General features: G+C 45.0%; 1 protein-coding gene across 4 annotated transcripts in view; it reads left to right on the plus strand.

Annotated features, from left to right (window-relative positions):
• Positions 1 to 1269: 1269 nt before the first annotated feature.
• The window catches only part of Susd4 (sushi domain containing 4), a 128248-nt gene continuing 111357 nt past the window's right edge, over positions 1270 to 18160 (plus strand). For 2 of the 4 annotated variants that reach the window (XM_074048245.1, XM_074048246.1), the window contains exons 1-2: positions 1270 to 1455; positions 2061 to 2246. In XM_074048245.1, the coding sequence (XP_073904346.1) occupies positions 2096 to 2246 (151 nt within the window). In that variant the 5' untranslated portion in view covers positions 1270 to 1455; positions 2061 to 2095. Of the gene's footprint in view, positions 1456 to 2060; positions 2247 to 6675; positions 6764 to 18160 lie in introns of those variants that run through there. The other 2 variants (XM_020153626.2, XM_074048244.1) reach the window with 2 other exon arrangements.

An 18160-nucleotide genomic window follows, 5' to 3' on the forward strand; every position in this document is an offset into this window, starting at 1 on the left:
TGCGATTTGGGGAAAGTCGATAGAAGGACGGAATGATTTGGTGGCTGTATCAGAAACATGGTTTTCATATCCACAAATTGCTACAGAATAATGGAGTGTCACTGGTTTTAAAGTGCTGCCTGCCAGCACCACCTCATTGGCTCACACCCCTTAATCACCGCGGTTGGATGATGGGCCCACGGAGCCCAGCCCGCAGAGGGAGGCCTATCCTGGGGGAAGGGGGGACTGCGAGCTGGAGCGGGGGCGGGGGAGGGGGATTGAGAGCCTAGCCGGCTGCAGGCTGGGCTCAGACTCCACAAAGGGCGCACCCACCAAGCGAACTCTTTCTACTGGAGACTGGGAAGACAAACATCCCTGACCCTCTTGGGTTCGTAGTCCCTGCCCCAGAAGCCTCCCCTCCCCGTCCTGCTGCTGCGGCACCCATCACCGTGCCCTCTCCGCGGGGGACTGCCACCCAAGCCAAGGCTCATGTGGGTCAGTGCATCTCCAAGGAAGACCAAGCGTGCTCTACGCCTGCCGCTGGCAAAGGGAAACCACCAGAGCGGAGCAGAGGAGACGAGTAGTGTCCCTGCGCCTCAGGTTGTCCTGCGGGATCTGAAGAGAAGGCGGAAGTGGATGGGGGGAAGCAAGTGAGACTTTTGCATCTGAGGCCCCCCGCCCTGTCCCATTCAAGTTAACGCAGTCGGTGGTCAGAGTCCTGGGGTGGGGACCCGCGGGCAGGGACCTGGGACCCCTAGATATATAGCCATCTCCACGCCACGCCGCCGCGCGCTCTGCTGGCACCAGAGGCCACGCGGAGTCCGCAGCGGGCACCGGGGCTCCTGCGCAGCCAGAGAAGGGGGCTGCAGTCTAGCGGCTGGCGCGCGCGCGCGCGTGCGCGTGCGTGTGCGTGTGCGTGTGTGTGTGTGTGTGTGTGTGTGAACCGCCGCCAGCGACTCGCGCCCCGACAGGTGCAGGCGCGCCGGCTTCCCATTGGTCGCCGCCGCAGCCCCTTCCTCCTCCCTGTACTCGACGATTCGCCCTCCCCAGCCGCTGCTCTCACTGGATCCGTGGAGGCGCGTGCCGGCCTGAGCGCGCGCCCGCCCCGCGCGCCCCCGTTCCGACCCCTCCCCCTTTTCCGCGCCGCCGCGCGCTCGCAAGCTCAGGTAGCGGGCGCGCGGGCGCCTCCCCGGGGGCGCGCGGCCGGGCAGCAGATCGTCCCCCCCACTCCCCCGTCCCCCGCCCCCCTGCAACCCCCGCACCCTCGGGCTCCCGGAGCCGGGGGAGGGAGAGCGCGGCGGGTGGGGGCAGCTGGAGCCGGGCGCCGCCGCCGCCGCCGAGGCTTCTGTCTCGCTCGTTCGCTCGTTTGTGGCTCGCGCAGCGGCGGCAGCAGCAGAGGTCGCGCACAGATGCGGGTTAGACTGGCGGGGGGAGGAGGCGGAGGAGGGAAGGAAGCTGCATGCATGAGACCCACAGGTAAGACCGAGAGCGAGGCAGGGGCTTTCCAGCCTTGGGAGGCGCGCGCAGGCCGGGCAGGGGGAGTTGGCGCCTGGCTCTGCCCCCCAAGAGAGCAATTTTTTTTTTTTTTTACCACAGCGCAGAGAAATCTTATTGGGGACTGGGGCAATAGGACCCTCCCGATCCCTGGAAAACCAGAGAAGTAGCTGGGGGGAGCCGGTGCTACATTGTGAGATCCCTAAGAGTGAAATAATATAGGCCCGGGGAAAAGTGTTTTCTCGGCCTCTAGACGCTAGAAGGCTTTAGACTTTCCTGTCATGGTCACAACCGCTGAATCCTGGGGACCAGCGCAGAGCCAATGTGCGCTAACCCCTGCCCCCTCTCCCCTCCTCCATCCCTCCGGCACGCGCAGCATCCCACGGCGGCTGTTACTCAGTGTACCCCGAGCTGGGGGTGGCGGGAGGGGTTCCCTTGCCCTGGGAAAGGGGGCGGGGGCCGCGCGGGGATGAACCGCGATGGAGTCCCCGAAGCCGTGGCACCTGGTTCGCGGGCAGAGGAGGGAGATCGTGGCCCTGGAGCCCGGGCAATCCGGAGGTATTGTCGTGTTCTGCTCCTGGTTGCAGACTCTTGTAAGCTGGATGCCCTCTGTGGATGAAAGATGTATCATGGAATGAACCCGAGCCATGGAGATGGATTTCTAGAGCAGCAGCAGCAGCAGCAGCAGCAGCCTCAGTCCCCCCAGAGACTCTTGGCTGTGATCCTGTGGTTTCAACTGGCGCTGTGCTTCGGCCCTGCACAGCTCACTGGTGGTAAGTGACCCTGCTGTGATGGGAGGGCCAGGGGTGGGTCAGCAGGGAAGGGAGCCAGTCTGCCGGGACAGCCGAACCTATAAATCCATATCTCTGGGGTGTCTGAGAACCGAATGATCCCTGTGTTCCAACATTCTTCCAAACCTCTGGAGTTCCCAGAAAATTCCTCTGTGGAACCCATACAGGTTAAAACACCCACATTTTGCCTGAAGCTTCCCAGTAACAGTCTAGTCTGCCTTCCCTGAAGCAAGGAGATAAAGGATAAAGCCTGGCCCATTCAGAGAGAGAGAGAGAGAGTAAGAGAGAGAGCTGACCCTCATCCATGCCTTAAGCAGACAGGTCAGGTTTGGGCCTCTGGATTTAGGCAAGAGTTATAAGAATCACCTCTGAGAAAGTGAAAGGTTCAAAAACATGGGCAGGCTGGCTGGAGGACAGGTTTATCTGAAAGTTAACTTTCTCTTTGGAGGTGGTATGTTCAAGCATGTCTGTGCATGTTGGGGGTGGGAGGGGATGCTGAGATTTTCCTTCAGGTGCATTTCTGGAGAACTGCTTAGCTCATCTAGGTCTGATTTATAGCAGGGATCAAGTCAAGTGCTCTTCTATGAAGTGGAAGTTAGCTGAAATAAAATTGATAGCCCCAGTCTCTGTGTGCAGCTAATCTATAACATACTTGGTTCTGAGGGAGAGGGTTAGCTTTTGGTTGTGGTGGAAAAAGACAGATGGATTCCTCCTGTCTGACTTTCAGAGCTTGAGCATCTCCCTGCCTCACCATGCTCGCTGCTGTTCATCACTCCTGTCTATTCCAAATTTCCTTTGAAAGTTTCCTGATGTGGATGTGTTAAAAGGACAGAATCATTTTCCCAGAGCTGAAATACCGTTAATATAGAAAAGAATTGTTATTAGTTGAAAAACAAGTGTTGCTTGGTATAAATAAACCATTGTTATGTTTGAAAATATTGCTGTTTCAGAAAATCTGAAGAGAAGGTGGAAAAAATTATTAAAAGTGGGGGAGGAGAATAACAAGTTAGGTCTTAACACCACAGAGTGATCAATAACTCAGACATTCTACTTAGACATATGAAAGATGCCTATGAGCAGAAAAGCGTTTATTGTAATATGTAAGTCTGTCAGAATTAGGAAGAACACATTTGCTTAGGGTGGGGACTCATTTTTCTTTTTTCTTTTTTTAACAAGGAATAACTTTTGGTGCTCTTTTCATTTTTTATTTTTTGTTTGTTTTTTTTTAGAAATATCTCTGGGCAGACATCCTCTTCTTGGAGGACAAGGTCAAATATGAGACCAGGCCAGCATAAGTGTGATCTGCCAGGGCTCGGACAGAGCCTCTGTCCCTTCTTGGATACTAGCTCTGCTTCACAAGCAAATGAAAATCAGTGGGCAGGACACCAGTGAGCAGATGCGGGCCTTTGCTGTCCTCTTCTCTTGGCTTTCAGTTCTGGCTCCCATTTCCTCCAACCAGGTGTACGTGATTTTCCATTTTCCTAGTCTGAGTCTTCCATGTTGATGACAGATAAGTCAGTCAGAGCTCACCTACAAATGTTTGGACTGTTGTTATTGGATGTGTGAGGTCTGAGCACAGCCTGAATTTAAAGGCTGTGTTCTTGGTTCTGCCTGCTTGTGTTTTTAAGCTCCGGGCACAGCATGCCCCCTCGGACTCATCAGTCACCTGTGTGGTCGTCACAGCAGGTCCTTTTCCACCCTTTTCCACCTCTTTCTAGAGAGAACGTGCCAAGCAAAGAGATCCAGAGCCTGGAAAAAGAGGGTGGGAAGAAGAGTTGCCTGTCACCTCTCAGTCTGAGAGCGCTTTCCTTTTATGCACTCATTAGTTACAGAAAGCCAGCCATCAGCCTTGTTTCACTTCGAACTCCTTTGTGCTGAGACTGATTTCTCAAAGAATGCTTATGATTTCAGAATTCCTTTATGAACAAACAGTTTGGAAAGGATAGTAGGGACATCCTGTGGAATTTACTAAATGGAGATTTTCTTTCTTTGGAAAGAAACCCATGTGGAGAATCCAGGATGACAATAAAAGCAGTTCTGGACCTAAGCTCCTAAAAGTTTAATTTATGTTCAAATTACCTGAGCTTCTTGGTAAAGGGCAGATTCTGATTCCATTGGTCTGGGGGTGGGGCCTGAGAGTCTGTATTTGTAATGAGCTACCAAGGGAAGCAGTTGCTATTGGTGCAAAGACCACACTTTGATTAGCAGTTGTTGAGACTAAGGCATTTCTTAAAGTAAGTTGCTTCTGACTCCAGACTTTCTCTCAATTCCCACATGCAAATAGCCTGTTAAGGAACAGAAGTCTCACCCAGTATCTAGTCTGCAGGTGATATACAGAGCTGAAAATCAGTCTGCAGGAGTGCTTTCCTTTTTTATCTGCAAAAAGGTGCGTATTTAATAGATGCTGTTCTGAAATGTGGATTTTCATTTTTGATTGCTTTCAATGGAAAAGGAGCACCACAATAGCAAGATATAATAGTGTCAGCTAGGAGGAAAAAAATGTGTGCCCAATACAAGTATTACAGAAAAGGCCTGGACTAGAAAGAGAGAAATTGAGAAAATGATCAGACAAAGGAAAAGGGGGGAACAAACTCCATCAAAACTGAAATCCTTTGTCCTAGAAAACCAGAGATCCAATTCAATTCTTTGAGACCTCGGAGAGCTTTCATGAGCTTGAGTTGGCTTGAAGTGACTTTTGGGTGCCACTCTTTGGGTTGTCTTTTGTAAATTAGGAAGAAGGGCCTTCCTTTGGGGCCACTAAAACCAGGTACCCTGACAGGACCCATAGGAGGACAGGGTCCTGCTCTTCCGAGAATCTGCATGGAGTTTAACTTCAGGTGTTTTTCTCCCTTTGCCCCAGTTCACTTTCCCAGAAACTTCCTGGGTTTAGAGGAAAAGAGCCAGGAGTTTGGTCTACAAGTTGTTCCTGGAAAGTGAATTTCCTGTATGACTAGGAGCTGAGGCTGGACTCTGTCACTTGATGGCTTTGGGGTCTCAGGGCTTGGGAGACTCAGTTTTCTCATCTACAAAATAAGGATAATGGTGCTTAACTTATGGCATTGGCGTGAGGGATGAAAACCACATAGGTACTCAGCAAATGCAGATAGAAGTAGAGAAGGGGCTCAGACAGTGCTGTGATTTTGGAACTTGTGCTTTATTCATGCTGTAAACTTTCCCTGTAACCCACCCTGATCCGAGGAATGTTGTTCACAGTGATCTCTTTACTTAGTAGGACCTTCCCTTGCTCTCCATGTTTCTTTTTCTTTTTGCCTAATGAACAAGTTTCCCAATTTAAATGCCATGATCCCTTTCATGTTTCTCTGATCAGTAAATTCTTCCCTTATCTGGGCTCCCATTGCTCTAGGGTGCAACATTATATTGTAGGATTGCAAGCCCACTGAGTGCAAGAGTCTTGTATTTGTTCATTTTTGTGTCCCAGGCACTCAGCATAGCATTTGACTCCTAATAAAATGCTTATTAGCTAATGTTGGTTGAAAGCAAAACAGACTCCCAAATTACTGCCACACTCTTTAGAAAACAATTACCATGGATAAGTTACAAAAAGTACAAATTTTTATGGTAGTTGAAGTCACATCCATTGGAGTGGTCTAAGAGGCTGGAGGAAAAGTCAAGAAAGGCTCCAGAGGAGAGGTACTTTGGATGGGATGGAGTAGGGGTGAAGCATCTTAGGGATGGAGACTCCTTATGCAAAGGTAGGGAGTTGGTCATGTGATTGGACTGTTCAGGAAGCAAAGAACAGTCTGGTTAATCTAGACTATAGTATAACTGCAGGGAGCAGGAGGGTAGAAGGACAAATGGATTGGCATCTTATCATAAGGGTTCTGGAAGCCCCAATGGGGATCCAGAATGTCACACAACAGGCAGTGATTCTCTCTGAAGAATTTAGAGCAGGAATGTAATATCAAGCAAGCTGTACTTAACCTTCCTTCTCTGCTTACAGTCTAACTCAGGTAAGTGCCCCAGTCCAACTCCCCTCTCTGCACACATGAATTTTGGTTCTAGTGTAGTGGAATGAATGAATCCCTTTGAGGCCACATTTGGGTCATAGGAGCTGAAGAATTGGGCTGTGTGCCAGTAGGCCAGAACAATGGCTTTTGGAGTGATCAACTGGTTTGTAGGTGTGAGTGTCTTGGAGTTTAATTGAGAAAAAAATTTTCTTTTCTTTTGGTCGCACTGAGGTTTGAACTCAGGGCCTCATGCTTGCTAGGCAGGTGCTCTTACCACTTCAGCCACTCCACCAGCCTGAGAAAAAAAGAGTTCTTGTGTGGTAGAGTACAAACTTTTCATGCAATGCTACATCTAAAATCCACAATTTCAAACTGCACTGAAGTTAGTCTGTAAACAAAATCCCAACTCTTGAAATTCCACCACATTTCTTCAACAAAGGCTGCCTAATATAAGTAACATGGAAACTCTTTTGATTTATCCACAGGGTGAAATCTGGAAGCTTTTGGGGGCAGAAGGATTTCATATAACAGGTAGCAAATTTTTCATTTCAGAGGCCTGAAGAGGCAAGTGAGAGGGAGACTCAGTGGTTCTTTAATTCCTGAAAGCAATGATGAGTATAGGTGAAGATCTTGCTCCAGTGAATATTGATTAGGAATGTGGAGGAAAGCACCTATATTATTTTGTTCTTGGTGCCAGATAGATTTCCAAAGCTCCCAAAGACCAAGCAGACTTGCCTTCAGATGGGAAGCTTTGGTATAGATCAAAGGCTCTGCATTCTTTACAGGACTGACAGAGTTCAAGTTCAGTTTTTGCCATTAAGAGGCTAATGGTGTTAGGCAGGTTAACTTCTACTTGACTCAGTTTCTTCCATATCACTAACATTCTTTAGTTCTGTGATTATAGTAGTTCTCACTCATCTGAGGTTTCATTTTCTGCAATTTCAGTTACCAGCCATCATTGTGGTCTGAAAATATTAAGTAGAAAATTCTAGAAATGAGAAGTTCATAAAGTTTAAGTTGCATGCCATTCTGACAGGCATGATGAACTCTCTCACCCTCCTGTTCAGTCCCTTCTGCCTAGGATATGAATCATCTCTTTGACCAGAGCACAATATAGTAAGATATTTTGATATTAAATTCACATAACTTTTTGCATAACTTTTATTGTAGTACATTGTTATAATTGTTGTATTTTATAATTTGTAATTGTTTTTAATCTCTTACTAAGGTAAGCTTTATCATTTGTGTGTGTGTGTATATATATGAAAAAATATACTAGAGTGTTCTGGTAAGCTATACTACCCACAGTTTCAGGCATCCAGTGGGGAGTTTTATAATATATCCTCACAGCAAGGAGGGACTTTCCAAACTTTGAGTGAAGCCAGCTGTCTTTTTTTTTCCCATCTCTTCTTCCATCCTTTTTTTCTGTTGTATGCCCTGGGCAGATGCATATAAGAGGACTCAGTCCTTGTTTCTGAGGAAACCTACAAGTAAGGGTTGGTTTCTTCTCAAAAGTTTAAATGTAAAAGGCTTGCACAAAAATTGTTTTGACCTAGATTTTTTAATTCAATTTATAGTCTTATAATATCAGTTCTCATCAGTTGATACTGATGAGAAAAGCAATTTTTCAAAATGCTTCTGTTTAACCTGGACTTATTTTTGAAAGCTCATTTGGTGTTTGATAATTGAAATGACATACACATACCATGTCTAAATAGTTTGTGGGGATCATTGCTTCTGATTTGAGGGGAAAAGAAAAGGGCAAAAGAATAGGCTTTCTAATTTGTTTACAAACACAGTCACATCTCAACAAGACCCACCACAACATCCAGGACAAATACGTAATATGTGAATTATCATACATCAGATGTACCATTTATCTATTTATCAGTCCACTCTCAGGAACGAGACACTCAACAGTTACTAACCGTGGAAGATTGGGAAAAGGTGGGATGAAATTTTAAGCTTTCTAATATCTGAGTGGTTGGTAAAAGTTTCAGAATCATTATTAATACTAATTGCCAACATTTAGAGAGTGTTTAGTATGTGTGGACACTGTTTTCCACACCTTACATATGTTAACTCAGTAAATTTCTCACATGACTATGCAAGGTAGCTGTTATTATTTATGCTTATTTTATAATGAATAATGAACCTGAGGCGTGTCAAGATTAGGCCACTTGTCCAGGGTCACTTGACTCGTTATTCTTTTCATTAGTTTTTCTTTGAGTGTATGCAAGGGCATAGAAATCCCAGTTCCCCAATACATTTTTTCCATTTATCATATTTGACTCAAAATGTGTATTCTGAAACTTGGCCCGCCCCACCCTGATATAAAGGAACTTTTTGGTGTTGTGATAAAACAGCAGAAAACATACCAGCAAATCAACAACAAAATCTCACACCCAGGACAAAGCAAAGGCCTGAGTGTTGGAACCTTGGGCCCCAAATGGAAAAAGATAAGGAACCAGAAACCATACCCTGTGAGCTGTTTGAGGAAGGTGGCTCTGATCTTTGCCTGCTCCGGGGGACCAAGCATGGGTAAACAAATGACTGGCTTCTGGGGTCCCCTGCTAGAGACTCACCCCCATCTCCACCCATATCTAGTGATTTTCTGGGCAGTTTGTTGCTCTCAGTGTGACAGCTTTCCTTGGATGGCTATTTCCCATGTAATTTGGACAAGCCCTGATGACACTTTAACTAACAAATGCTTGGAGTATTATAGTTTGCCAGATGTTTCTGTATTATCACCACCTTTAATTTCTTAGCCCAGTAAAATAGGAGATAAGTTTTGACTCTTTCTTTCTCTCTCTTTCTTTCTCTCTCCCTCTCTCTCTCTCTCTCCAGTACTGGGATTTGAACTCAGGCGCTTGTGTTTACTAGGCACCAAGCCTAGCTCTACCACTTGAAGCCACACCCACAGTCCCTGTTTCCCTCTTTTAAATTTTTTTATTTTCTTAATTTCAGGGAACATTGTCAGTGAGGTTGCTCTTCCAGGTTCCACAAAATGGTCAGATAAAGCAGGATTAGGAACCAGGCCTATTGCGAGGCTTAAAACCTATCTTTTTAGATGTGTGATGTAGATGATGATCTAGTTAGTATATATCAAAAGGAAAATGATACCCAGGACTCATGAACCTGAGAAAATTCTCCCCTTAAGGTTAAATTTGAAGTAGAAGTAAGCAGTGATAATTCAGATGATCTGGGTCTTGTTTATTCGGTGTCCAGGAGGGCATGTTGGATGGTATGACGCTGCATTTTAGGGAAGAATTTGGCCCAGTGTTTCTTCTTCTTTAAAAAAAGACGGCTGTATTACTCTTAAGAGAAGAAATCCATTCAAGAAGAAAAACACATAGAAATAATTAACTGAGTTACTCACAAACTGGAATTAAAAGTGCATTTTAAAATAGCTTCTTAATTAGGAGTATTGTAATTGCTTTATTAATCTTAAACAAGGTAAACCTGAAATATCAGAAAAATCAAATAAAAATAATTCTTGACCTGATCTGGAAATAACATTAGACTTGGGAGCACCATAGTGGGTAAGCCTCTACTTGCTGTGGAACAGAGGCATGTGCAGGCCCAGCAGGTCAGGTCCCCTAGACTGGCACAGACACAGCCCTATTGTGCATATGAGTGTTTGCCCAGTCTCCAGGAATGGAGTTTGGTTCTTAGAAGTGGGGGCAAAAGCAGAGTCCAGTAAACTTGACCAGTGATCTTTTTCATCATTATCCCAATAAATTGAACTTTTCAAGAGAGGATGAGTAAGGGCTAGTTCTTTGGAAATGAAGACTTCATCTGGCTATCTCATATTTCTATTTGAAATTGGTGACTTTTATCTCCTGGAATTACCAGCATGGAAGAAGAGCTGAACAAGGAAGGTCACTGATGCACTAGATTCTTTTTTTTCTGAGAGTAACAAAATATAAAAGGACCTTATTTCTTGGGTCTGATTGCATTTATAAAAGATATATGTGGTTGAATTGGGTGAGCCAGTAAGAGGGAAGTTCTTTTAAGAAAGAAATAAAATCCATTCTTGGAGTGGATTTTTCTAACAGTTGTATTACTACAACATTGTTACTGGAATAGTGAGTTTTCAGATTCAAAATTTAAGCATATGGAAGAATTTTTTTGAGTCTAAATTCTTAAAATCAGAAGATTCTGATTTTTCTCCATGAAACAAGCAACAGAATCTGCTTGTTTGTAGAATTCAATAGACTTAAAGAGTTAATCTTGTGAGAGACTCTTAACTTTCCTTTTAGATGGCTTCTATTAACTAATGCTGAAAATCAATCTCACCTAAGGATGTATTTTGAATTAGCAGTGTTTTGTTTGGGGGGAAGGGTAGTATTCACCCACAAATTCAGAGTACAATGGTATATAAATGTCTGACTGGGGCTTCTTCTATATTTAAGTAATATTTTAGAAACTTGTAGCTTATCTGATTTAGAATAGTACAATTCTGAATTGCTATATGGCTTTTAAAACACATGCCCAATTTTTTCCCCTTTGGATTGTAAATGAGGGGCTAGTTTTTTCCCTATCAACCTTCTATTTCCACCATTGTTTTATAAACAAGAGATACTCATTTACTTTCCATAATAATTTGATGGATATGTTTTCAATTCTTGAGGCAAAGAGCTGGGAAAGTATATAGAAAGTAAGCAGCCAGTTTTATTTGCTGAAGTTACCAATAGACAGAATCATGGTAACCTAAGTGCTGCCTCAATTTCATTGTCTGTGACAGGGAGCTGGTACTTGGTAGTTGTGGAAATCAGCAGGGGGAAATATCACGACTACCTGAGGTATCAGTATCATCACAAACAAACTGACAGTGCATGCTTACTTTATTTTCTGTGCTGGAGCTGCCTTTGTCCTGAAGGGATAGAACATAACGAACACATAATAAGACCCAATGGCATAGGCAAAGATAAATATGTGCTGTAGGCATTCACTGGATAGCCACTAATCCTTGGCCCCCACAGTCCCACAGAATTAACCTCAATGATATGGTATGGTAGGTTCTATAGTGGAGATTTGTCTCAGAGACTCTGGGGATGGGGGAGGAGCAGGGGAAGGCTTACCAAAGACAACATTTGAGCTAAGTCTTGATCAATAAAATAATTTTCCAGGCAGAGAAGGTGTTGGGAGGTGATTTGTTTCAGGAGAGAAGCTAGTGTATACAGAGGCTTAATGAGAATATGTACTGAAGACAAGAAATAGCTCAGGGCATCCTTAGTAAAGGGCAGATAGATTGAGAAGAGACAAGAGAAGAGAGGGCAGATTGGACTCAAGTGCTCAACTAACTACAATGCTTAGGAACTTGAATGTTATGTATACCATGGGTAAATGAGAACCTACAAAATGTGTCTGAAGGAGCATGGCATAATCTGTTTTTTATTTGTAAGTTTGTTTTAGAAAATAATTTTTTAGCAGTGTAGAAGATGAAGAGGTAGAGAGTCCTTTGCGCATTAAATATTTATCATGCATCTATCAGAGACAAGGTGGAGGATACCATGGGAAACAAAATCCTGGCCTCTGAAAATTTACATTCTTTTTTTGGCCAATTAGGAAATGACTGTATGACCCAGGAGGGACTTGACGAGAGCTTTAACTAGAGAGGAATAGTGGAGCTGAAAGATTGAATAGAGAGAAATAACTGAGGCCAGACAGCTGGCTGGACATGGATGAGGATGAGGAAGAAGTGCCATTCACAGAGCCCCAGCAGTGGTGGTTTGGAGGAGAAGTTAATGAGTTCATTCTGGATGAGGAGGCTGTGTTGCCTGCAGGACATCCATTTGGGCACCATCTGTCCATCCTGCAGTTGAAAACTCAATTTGGTGCTCAAGAGAGAAATTAGGCCTGGAGGTGAAGATGTGTGCGCCATCTACATTGAGAGGGCTACAAAGTCCATGGCAGAGGCTGGGATTTCCCAGAAAGAGAATGAGCAAAGAGGAGAGTTTTGAGGATGGAGCCCAGGAAGTGTTCACACTTAGTGTCAGGAAGAGAAGCCAGCAGAGACTGAGGAGTTGTGCTGCAAATCAGCAGTGGCAATAAAAATGGTTTTAAAAAGCCAATCATGTGCAGTTCTTGCAATTGATTTCCCCCTCTTCTAAGGGGGTAGGAGGCTTACTTTTATGTTATTATTAGGATAATGTTTAAGTGCTCTGAATTCTGGATTCCCATACCAATTGGGCAGAAAGTCAACCAGGCCAGGAGGGAGAGAAAGTCTATAGTCAGGGGAGTGAAGAATTGCACAGAGATATTTGAGGTTCAACTGCAGATGACTCAGAATATTTTCTAGTCTTCACTAGGAGAAGAAAGCTAAGAGGAGTGCTAGGGTTGAGCAGGGTCAGTAGGTGGCTCTGGGCAGCTTTGGGTGTTTTTCATCCTGTGTGTCCTAGTGCAGTGATGGAGGTGGGGAACCCACGCTGCTACCTTCTGTCCTCCTGGGGTGCTGAGATTGTTTATGTGCTCAGTGTTCTGGTGCAGGTCCTTCCTGCACATGTTCTTTGGCAGTGCTGTCCTTGAGTCCTTCAAAGATTTAGCCTTCTCAGGCTGTCAGTTAATCTTCAAAGTGTGAATGGTAGGATGAGATCCCTCTGTCACCCCATGCCCTGTGACCGGCTCTGAAGCAAGTCACCTAACCTGTCCATGCTTTGGTTTCTTCTTCTGTAAATCAGAGGCAGTCGGGTTGGTTCCTCTGCACCTCACAGGGGCATGGGATGTACAGGTATACAGGAGGCAGTGTCAGAAAGTGTCTGATAAACACGAAACAGAGTGATTACTGCCTGTCTGGAGGGAGACATCTTTCCACTCTGCCTAGGGCCATTTTTGCCTTTTGCCTCCCTAAGTATAAAAGGATGGAGAGGGATGTTCTGCACAGCATGGAAACGCCTCCCCACATGCGGGTCCTGACCCTGTGAAAGCTCATTTTGCGTGGACATGATGTCGGGCAGCTGGAGGAGCTGTTTTGCTGCAAAACTGGGATGTGCCAGTCCTGCTGCTGGCACGTTCAGTGAATAGTCACGTCTGGAGATGGAGAAGGTCCTTGTGCTGTTCAGAGGAACTTCTCAATAGCTGTTGGCCCAAGCCCAGTTGGCTCTTTTTGTGTGCTCACAGAAGCCTCAGGAGAAAGAAATTAAACATGTGAGACAGGCAAGCCTCGCATTCATTATAGGTGCTGCAAGGTCCACAGGGGAGGACGCTGCTCCTGTGTTCCTCACTCTGCCTCTCCCTTCTCTAACATGGGATTTCTGTTGCTGGAAGCATGTGAGCAGGAAAGGCCAGTCTCTACAGGCCGAGGTAGACAGTGGAATGAACCAGGAGTTTGCCTTTGGGTCTAGACAGTCTCTAAGTGCTTATTTTTGTTGAATACCTCCTCTCACCTCCAACTGCACGCTGTCTCTGAGTCTTGGGAATCCTCTTTATAGTTTTGCAAGTAGGATGCTGCTCTGGGCATTTGTGGGCTGGAGATCTTGGGATTCCTTGTCTTTTTTGGGGATGATAAGAATCCCCTGTGTTCTGGTCTCAGAGACCTTTAGGAAAGCAGTCTGTTCTGAGGCTGCCTGGCTGCAGGCTCTGCCCAGCCCCCAACTGTCCTCAGACCTTTGCCATGCATAGGCTTCTAGAATTCCAGGGTCTAATTTGGGGGAGGTTTCCTTCAAATGCAACCTGACCAATGGGCTTTGAATTAATAGCAGAGGGTCTCACATGGTTTTATGTGGTAGCAGGGCATTTATCTGTCCCCTTGAGTGTGGCTTTGCTCAAATCCGCTGCTGCTGTTTTCATTTACATGGAAATGAGCACATAGAGCTCTTGCCCTTTGTCATCTCCAGATGAAGGAAGACCTAGTTATTCAGGAGTGCCTGAAATGAAACATAGGGTATATAAAACTACCCTGTCTCTGTAGTGGTTGTCTTTGCATTCTGGGTGGAGAACTGCAGCCGCATGCATGGACAGATTCTTGTTAGTCTGTTGTAGCTGCTGCTGGTAAAATTGTTCTTTCTGAGGTCCCTCCATGCAGTGTGGTTACCAGGGCTCTAATCAAAAGCAGAGCCGGTTACTGAACTCTGCCTTCATGGCACTGTATGGTCTGTGAGCCTCTCACCTCCTAGGTGCCTTGGTCTTCTAATACTTGGCATTTTCCTTAGTGCGTGCTGTGTTGATGTTGCTAACTGAGTCATATTCTCAGTAATATGGCATAAGCTAACTTGTATGGAAATGCAAAAGATTGTACCAAACCCATTGCTTCTTGGGCCCTGAATTTACATCAAAATGAATTTTTTCAGTACTGTTCCTGGATTAAGATACACATACAGTCCTAAAGTTGAAGAGCAAGATAGCTACATAATCAATAAGAGTTCCAGAAGAAAGGTGATGCTCTTAAGGATAGTCTATTGACCTCAGAAACTAGGGTAGAGCAAAATTCAAATGATCCCTGTGGAACCCTTTCATTCCCTCTGCCCCAAAGCACTACGTTCTTTCCTTCAGAGGGCCTTTGCACAGCTATTCCTGGGTCTGGAAGCCCCTCTATCCCCTTCCCACCTTCAGGATCTTTCCTATCCTCTAAGAGAGCTTCTATCTCACTTCTGTGATGTTTCTGTGATGTTTCAGATGGTCCCAGCCTCCCTGGCTCCAGGAATCCCTCTGTTCTCAGCACTCCCAGAGCACTAGAATCATAATGTTGAGCCAGTAGGAACCATGGAGGTAGTCTGGTCCAGGGGGGTTTCCATGGAGCCCCTCCCTCCCCAACAAGATCTTCCTGGACACAGCGGGGACTAAGGGAACTTGGCTGAACAGCCACCCATGGACCCGCCTTCTTCCACCCATTCACTTGCTTTATGTCATGTCCTTCCTTAGATCCTGTTGCCAACATATGAGAACTCTGACCTGGTCCAGCCAGAATGGATGGCCGCTGGTACTCTTGTGGCAGTTTGAGGTAGTCACTTAAACCAAGGTGTCTGGGAACTACACTCCCCAACTCCCAGGAGTTGATTGATTTATAGCTTTGCAAGTAGGATGCTGCTCTGGCCATTTGTGATTGCTTTATAAGGGGGACAGATGACTTGTCCCTGCCTCAGTTTCATCATCTGTAAAATGAGAATGGATGATAGTACCCATCCACGTCATAGAACTTCTGTGAGAGTTTAACTTAATACTTAGAAAGCACACAGAATAGTTCCTGGTTCGTAATGTTTCAATAAATATTGACTAACGGTACCTTCCTTATCTTCATGAAGCTTCTCAAAGCTGAGATCCACAACTGATTATCTTATTACTAGACCGGGCTCCGTGAATTCTAGATACTCAGTCAACATTTGTCTACCGACAAATGCATGAGGAACTGGAAGAACAAACCCTCTGTCAGGCTCCACAATGTGATGACCAGTTCCTGGAGGGCAGGCACGAGACAAAACCTTTTACTGATCTCTCAAGGAATTGTACACATGTACAGACTCAGTTGAATTTCCATAGCTTGATAAAAGCATGAGAAGACTCTGCAGCCAGGTCCAGCAGCCAACACCTGCTGCTGTATGAATAAGTGGTATTGTTGAGTCAAGCATTTTGTTATTTCTCAATTCTCTCCCTTTCCCTTTTTTGCTTCTGGCATCTGGGTCAGGCAGCAGCAAAAACTGCTGGAATGGGCAGAAAGGACAATGCAAGAGTTGACATCTGGCTTGGACTTGAGTCTTGGCCCTCTCTTGTGAGTGACAGCACTGGGAGTATGGACTTTTTGCTTACTTTGAGGAGAGTTCAAACATGACTTTGCCATCATGGGGATGACAAAGTGAGGAGGTATTTTCAGTTTCTTATCTTTATCCATTCCTTCATTTACTCAAGAATAATTTATTGAACACTTACTATGTATAAGGATTGCATTAGGTACTAAGACTAGACATATGAATAAGATAAACCCTGGTTTTCAAGGAGCTCAAGTCTATGGGGGATACTGCTTTAAGTCAGTGTCAAAATAGCACAGACTGGGTGGCTTAAATAATAGTCCAGAGTGTTGACAGGATTGGGTTTTGGTGAGGGGTCTCTTTCTGGCTTGCAAACAGCTTCCTTCTCATTGTGTCCTCATATGGCATTTCCTTGGTATGTGTGCAGGGGTGGGGGGCAGGGCAGGAGAGAGAAAATCTCTGGTGTCTCTTCTAATAAGGATACTAATCCTATCAGATTAGGGCCTCACCCTCATGACTTCATTTAACCTTAATTGTTTTTTAATGGCCCTTAACTCCACATATAGTCGTATTTAGGGTTAATGCTTCGACATATAAATTTTGGAGGTACTCTTCAGTTCTTATCAGATACCAAAGGAGGAAGAATGTTAATTCTAATGAAAAGCTGCTGTGAGAAGTCAGAGCAGGGGAAATCTGGGAAGGCTTCTAGGAGAAGTTGCTGTCAGAGCTCTGTTCTGAAGGATGCATAGTAATTGGTGAAGATGGAGAGGAACAACCAATATGAGCAAAGGTGTAGTCACATGAGGCAGCCTGTGTTTGTACATACTGCTAGCAGGTAAAGGCTACATACCATCATTTGCCTATTCATATTTGTCACTTAGGCATTCATCAAGCATTTTATTGTAGGTTCCAGAGATGATGTGGAAGCTCAGATTTGCAGAGTTTCCCAAATTACAGGGCCACAACGTTTGCTCTAACCTAATCGGCCTACTGCTAGATACTTGCATTATTTGATTACAGCTGCTGGCCACTAAAAATCAATTGAAAGTGACTCCCCAGGCCATCAGTGAGCCTACTCCTGGTTTAGGTCAGACAAATATTGAATTATTATGGGGACTGAGTCTGTGGAGAAGTGATGAGTTAATAGCTGTAATAATAGGAGACCATCTCAGATTGTACTGTTAAGTCATTTTGAATTTATCTTTTACAGGGTATTTTCTTCTCTTCCAGTCAAAACACTTCCTTTGTTCTCTCCTTCTTTTTGCCTTGTGATACTTAAAATAAATGGGGCACTAGAATGAATTATGTGTCCCGGTTGGGTTGTGGTGAATTCTAAAGGGACGTGAGTTGTGAGACCTGCTGTCATTTTGTTAAAGAACATCATACAAACTGACAGACAGAGCACTAACTGAGTCAATTGTGGCCTAACTCTTCTGCTTACCCTCACTTCCCAGCACATCCTGGAGGTTCTTAGCCTCATGCACGTGGGTCAGCTTCTGCAGGCCTCTGAACCATCCCCCAGCCCTGCCCAAGACCGTGTGTGAACACCTGTGTGTGAACTTCTCTGAGGAGGGTCTCTGGCCTTCAACAGACTCTCAGATGGGTTCATTAACCCCAAAAGGGCTAAAAAAAGAAAAATCACAAGTTTAGAATAGACTGCTTACAGTAAGACTGTGGCTAAGGTACTGTAAGAGGTCATGCAGAAAAGGAAGCAGTTTTGAGAAATTGGGAAGTGATTTTTTCCTCCTTGTTGTCACCTTTCTCTGGAGGTTTTGAGCTTAACCATGTTTGGGCTAGGGTTCATGGTGTACTGAGGAAAGAAATCCAGAGAGGAGAAGCAGACAGTGCTGGCTGACAGACCTATCAGAGAGCTCCTCCATTAATTTAATCCTCATCCACCCTGGCAATTGCAAACACTGCAATTTAGAAAACCCCTCTGCCATTAAGCACTTCTGTAAAAACCCTAAAGGAATAGATAAATACAGAGCTGGTGGAGTGATCTGCAAAAGTTCATGGCGCCTCCATTACGTGCAAGGCAGGTGGGAGTCTGAGATGAATCACAGGCAGAATCCAAAAGCCTGACTTTTTAGAAAATTATGAGTGGAAAATATTCATCTTCATATTTTCCCCCTGAAAATGTGGACAGAATGAGAAATATCCCAATAAACAGGCAAACGCGATGCTTTTGTCTCAGTTATCTCTGTAATTCAGCACATTGTGGTGACATATTGACGCATTACAGACT

Source organism: Castor canadensis, chromosome 11 (genome assembly GCF_047511655.1).
Source record: "Castor canadensis chromosome 11, mCasCan1.hap1v2, whole genome shotgun sequence".
NCBI classification, from domain to species: Eukaryota; Metazoa; Chordata; class Mammalia; order Rodentia; family Castoridae; genus Castor; species Castor canadensis.